We start from the raw sequence: 6,188 nt of genomic DNA on the forward strand, positions 1-6,188 counted from the left end.
CCAGCAGTAACTTGATACCTGGCAGGAAGATACGGTGATGGTTACCGTTAACCTTCTCGTGACTCACAGGCAGGTGGGCTTGTATAATACCAAGGGAGATCAGAATTAACATCGAGTGCGCACTAAACCATTGACCGGAGCAATAAGCATACTTTAGTGTTTGGATTTGGTGCATTATAAATATACACATTATTGTCTATTATATATTGAACAGCATTGAAAACGCACCAGCAATAAATCTTGAAATATTACAAAAACAACTTGACGATGACTGATTTTAATTAGAACAGACATAGACGGATTATTACTAAAGACGACAAAGGAAACAGGAATACCACACGCCACACTCGCAGTCGACCGTCAGCATTCCGTAAATGAAAACGGGACTCATCAGAGAACAGCACACCATGCCACTGCCGCAATCTCCAATGACGATGCCTTTTGGCCCAACGCAGACGTTCATTTCGATGTCGATCAGTGAGCATGGGTCCAACATATGGACGTCGAGCACGTAGCCCTGCTGAGCGGAGACGTCGACGTACGGTGTCAGCACTGATCAAACCCCGTCGGCCTTGTACGGTTGCTGCAGTCCTGGTAGCCGGAAGTGTAGGATCACGAAGATGCCGACGAACAATATGGCGATCCTGACGTGGTGTAGTTACACGACGTTGACCCGGACGTGGTCGATCTCTGGTGGTTCTTGTCTGCTGGTATCTGCTCAATAGCCTGAGGACTGTTGAATGATCGCATTGAAACCGTTGTGGAACGACTCTACTTGAGGTACCAACTTGAAGCATGCCCAAGGCACGTTCACGTTCCTCTGCTTTTAATCTTGGCATTTCTTGTGTCAGTACCCTTCACGTCTGCAGCAACAAGTGATGTGGCTTTTATAAGTCTGTCTTTTATAGCCCTATTCTGCATTCTATTAAGCCCGGATAAAAATAAATCCATATTCATGGTGGTGCGTTTTCAATGCTGTTCAGTATATATGTATTATTTACAGCACCAACTTGTGCCAATTTATTTCAGTCGGAAAACTTGACCAACAGATACTTAGAACCTATAATTATTGTAGCATTCAGTAACCTTAACACGTCTTGACTGTTGGCGCTCCTCTATTATGTACTGTCATGTCAAAATGTATGTACATAAGGTGCCCTTCTCGTCGTAGTTAGATTAAACCCCATCCGTTATCTTGTTAACCTACCCACTTTAAATGAGCATCTGTAATGTCCAAGTGGATGTGTTAACGTTGTCTATATGCATAAAATGAGTATCTTCATGCTTGGTATCCAACTGATGTGCTCATCTATGTGTTTTCAAAACCTTCCATATTTTGACTTGTACCATTTGTTCCCGTGTTACCTCAATACCAATGAACAACTGACTTTCCTGTGCATGTTTTCATGACGGGTGCTACTGGTGGGGCAGGATAAGCTACCCTTTTCGCGAATATCTGTCACCATCACTTTTTGATAAAGTTTGGGATTCAGTTTGAATATCTGCTTTTAGTGATCCATCTCCGTTCATCCATTCATATACTTTTCACCCTTATGTTTTGCGTTTACACCCAATGCAATCGTCACTGGTATTACATTCGTGTGATGAAAGAGGAACAAATCCGTTTATTGCATATTTTCTGCTGTTTGTTTAAATGTTTACAACATGTGGTTCCTAATTCTCTGAAGACATGTTTTAGTCCACATTGGTACAATGTTACACTTGAAGAAGTCGTTTAATTTGCAGTTTTCAAACGAAAACTATTGTTTGATGTCATAGATAGCAGTTTGAAGTCATGATCACAATCAAAGGATTCCATTTGTGGTACCTTATTCAGGACTGAAAATTAGAGTAAATGCAGAACATGATTTTGAGTGAAGTTGTGGCGTCATGGTACTTGACACTTCACATTCCTCACGCCTGCTGACAGTGCCTCGAGCTCCGATAGAGCTGGCTCAAAGTATAGCGTTTCGACTCACACCTGAGAAAATATAAGCATTAAAATGTCGATGATGTCTGGAAAGAACTGATCACTATGTTTTCCACATCTACCAACTTCATGAGACAGGTCGTTTATAAAGAACGAAAGAACATACGACTTAAAAGGCAACCAAGTTTAAAGCCAAAGCTTTAAAGGTAACAAACTAATGTACTTTAACATTTCAAGTATCTTTCCATCTAAACCAGGCTGACTTAAACACAATCAAAGGTTTTGGTGATACCCTGTAATCCGGGTTGCTAGCATCACATGCCCTGTGTAAAGGAACAATGATAAACTGGAACCATGAATCAGGAAGTGAACCAGAGTGAAATTAGATGACCACAAGTGGTATCAATGAACCGTTATGTTCTTTCAGAATGTGGACAGGAATGAGGTTTCATTATCTCACATAAGACCATAGAAGAAGATTGGTTGGTTGGTTTGCTGTTTAAAGCCGCACTCAGCAATGTTCCGGCTATATGACGGCGGTCTGTAAATAATCAAGTCTGGACCAGACAATCCAGTGATTGATATCATGAGCATCGATCCACGCAATTGGAATACGATGACATGCATCTACCAAGTCAAGCGAGTATAGTCGCCTTTAACGGCAAGCATGGGTTGCTGAAGACCTTCTCTACCCTGGATCTTAACAGGTCCATAGAAGACACACCTTAACTTTTAAGAAGTTTCCAATCTCAATTACACTGACATAAAAAATGAGTTTTTTGTGATACACTTTTAATCACCCAATTTTAGTATCTATGAAACCATTGCATTGTTTCAGAATGTTGACAGTAATGAGACTTCTTCTTGTGACTTTGTTGGTGGTGTTACATATTGCGAGGGCGCAGAAAGTATCAACCTTAAATGGCCCACTTCTTGGACAACGTCTGTCAGTGCTGGGCAGATCTCTTGACGTATTCTATGGAATCCCATATTCTAAGCCCCCTGTAGGCGATCTCCGCTTCAAGTACCCTCAGCCTTCAGAGTCATGGGGACCGGAAGTCAGGGATGCACAGAAACCGACGCCATCTTGCTTTCAACCTAAAGATGTTTATAGTTCTGCCGATACTAACAGAGATACTCCTGGTGATTACAGTGAAGACTGCCTTCATCTTACAGTGTGGGCGCCAACAGACAATAGTGGCAAACTGGCCGTGATGGTCTGGATCCATGGTGGGGGATTTTATTTTGGATCTCCGTGACTGCCACTGTATGAAGGCAAATACCTTGCAGCAGAAAATGACGTCACCGTTGTATCAATGAATTACAGATTAGGGCCTTTAGGATTCAGCTACCTGGGACCAGATACCATACCTGGCAACATGGGCTTGATGGATCAAAGACTGGCCTTACTGTGGGTGAAAGATAACATTGCCAACTTTGGTGGAGATCCAAACCGCGTGACCTTATTTTGAGAAAGTGCTGGTGGTGCCAGCGTTGGTCACCACTCAGCCTCACCTCTGTCACGTGACTTGTTTGCCAGAGCAATCATGCAGAGTGGGACCCTTAATTGCCCATGGGCTTACACTGTGCCGAAAACAGCAAAACGAAAAGATGAAGAGGTTTGCTGATCTCCTCGAATGTCCATCATCTTCAACTGATGCAGACATCTATGACTGCTTGAAGACAGGAGAAGCCTAAACTGTGGCAGACGTTCTGCCTGGTTTGTTAGAAGAAGGACTTGGATTCATACCAGTTGTGGACAGCTACTTTCTCCCCGATGACCCCACAACGCTTCTGTCCAGCGGTTCTATCAAACAGACCAGTGTTTTGCATGGTTTTACTAAAGATGAGACAACACTGCTTTCGACAATGACGTTGAAGCTGATGAGAAACGTATCAACATTACCGGAAACACTGATTTTAAGTCGCTCATGGTTATAATAGTTTTCTATCATTTGACATTCTTGCTGGAAATGGAGTCGAAGAACCTCTTTGTCTGTTTTATGAAAGTCAGAAAGCCCCTCTTAAAGACAAAGGCTATTTAGATGTCATGACTCGGGTGACTTCAGATAAGGTAATGAAGTGTCCTCTTTAGTTTGACAGATTGTCCTCCTGCTAACCCCACCTATGTGTACAGTTTTAATCACCGACTATCAATTAGTCCGTATCCACAGTGGATAGGAGCAGCCCACTGGTACGAGCTTGACTTTGTGTTTGGTTTGGTCCTTGGCGAGTCTCTGGGCTGTACACAGGAGGAGGTGAAACTCAGCAGGACCATCATGACCTACTGGACCAACTTTGCCAAGTCAGGGTGAGTGAGTGAGTGAGAGAGTGAGATACAGGGCGGCTGAATGGGTAATTATGTGAGTGTGTGGGTGACATATTCTACCAGGGAATCCACCTAGATCAAAATAGTTGGGACAGATGAAATATTGAGTGAATGATCTCCACTTCGGCCTTTTCATTGTCCATGTACATGAACATTTTCACACTCTTTCACATCAGCTTAGCCCTTTTCTGGTATCCCCCGCTGTGATATTGCTGGAATATTGTTAAAAGCGACGTAAAACCATACTCACTCATTCACGTCATCTTAAATTGATTCCCAAAAGTCATGTACTCATTTAGACCCGTTAATCCTGAAAAATTATTTTTCGCCTAAATGATATGGTGATGGGAGCGGAGTGGGGGTGGTGGGAGCGGGTTCGGGGTGGTAGGGCTGAATCATGTGGTAACAGTGTTCGCTCGTCGCGTGGAAGGACCAGGCTCTATTCCTCACATGTATGGTGTCTCAAGCATCTTTCTGTAGTGCACCGCCGTGATGTTCCTGGACTATTCCTAAAAGTGGCGTAAAACAATACTCACTCACATAATTTCAAACTATACAGAGCAGATCAACCAAAGAAGACCTTTCGAAGTTTTCATATCTATTTGCAGTGACCCCAACGCTCCTGTCCCATTGAAGGTGGACTGGCCGGCCTCTGACAACACTGATCTCACCTACATGGCTCTTGACGTGGGCAGCAACTTAGCCGCAAGGACACGGGGTAGTAGGTAATGTTAATCATGGAATATGTCGGTTTTTTTAAGTGGTTTGAGAAGTGACTTTAATACTTGTTTCTCTTGGCTGAAGTAGATCGAGATGTCAAGGGAAGTAAATGGAATATTTTCCATACCAGCTCAAGTCTTCCTTTAACATTACATTCACCTTGAAAGAGACACTCCAACCTGTTCAAAACTGTGCAAAATGTGTCATGATTATTTAATTTGTTGTACAGAAAAAGAATTACTATCGTCCGATCAACAATACCTGAAGGAGACCACTTGAAATAAAATGTGTTTGTGTAATTAGATCATGGCTTCATGACGCGATTTTCCTTTTCAAAATATCACGGATTTAACCTTTAACCAAGGGCCATAGCGGGACCGGTCCAAAACTCGACCTGGGAAAATGTTTACTTCGAAACATCCATAATGGCTGTGGTATACGTTAAAGGACGACAATACACATGAAAAACGCCTAACACATCAACTTCTATAAACAGCCCCAAGTTGACCTATCAAAAACTCGTCTTGGGAAAATTCTAAATACGAAACACATACACTGTCTGTGGAAATATTCATACATTTATATTTATACGTTTATTCTTACATGTTCATACTGATATGTTCATGCTGATAGGTTCGTCCTTTAAGCTGTATCCATACCCTCTGACGTGATATGTATGAATGGGCCCATTCCAGGAAAACTGTCTGTACGAGATGGGAAGGGCTTTTTCCAGCACTGAATTGAAGAATTACATTATATGATAAATAGGTTATTACTTGTGTGTGCTTGGGGATAGTAAATATCGCTACATATTGCTTATTCCTAATACAGGATATTCACCATCCCCAAACACACTCGAGTGATAACCACTATATAGGTTCATACCGATACATTCATACAGATATCTCCATACCTAAAGTGGAGTCAGGTCTCCGAATATCGTACAGGCTCCTAAGTCCGTACACTTTGATGTTTCCTTGATAGCTTTCAATACTTTCATGCGGCGTCAAACTACTTCCGTTGGTTGAAATGAGGTAATCCCCAACTCTTTTTCAGCTATCACGTGTATTTGTCATGTGTTTTCTCTTACGAGATATGATTGGTTATCGCGAAGTGCACTTGCGCAGAAGCGGTTCTCTCCTTTTCTTGCTGGGTTGACGTCAAAGTCACGATTCGAGAACCTCTACACGTGACAGCTCATTGCGGAAA

At 42.4% G+C, this 6,188-nt stretch overlaps 1 protein-coding gene across 1 annotated transcript; it reads left to right on the forward strand.

Moving 5' to 3' along the window:
- The first annotated feature begins 2,769 nt into the window (after nucleotides 1–2,769).
- On the forward strand, nucleotides 2,770–4,025 carry LOC124131195 (cholinesterase-like). The gene is given in 3 exon segments (XM_048395459.1): nucleotides 2,770–3,537; nucleotides 3,539–3,862; nucleotides 3,864–4,025. Coding segments are annotated over 3 exon segments (1,254 nt in total).
- Nucleotides 4,026–6,188: the final 2,163 nt, after the last annotated feature.

This window comes from Haliotis rufescens, unplaced genomic scaffold, assembly GCF_023055435.1.
Source record: "Haliotis rufescens isolate VD_foot unplaced genomic scaffold, xgHalRufe1.0.p SCAF_14, whole genome shotgun sequence".
Lineage (NCBI taxonomy): Eukaryota > Metazoa > Mollusca > Gastropoda > Lepetellida > Haliotidae > Haliotis > Haliotis rufescens.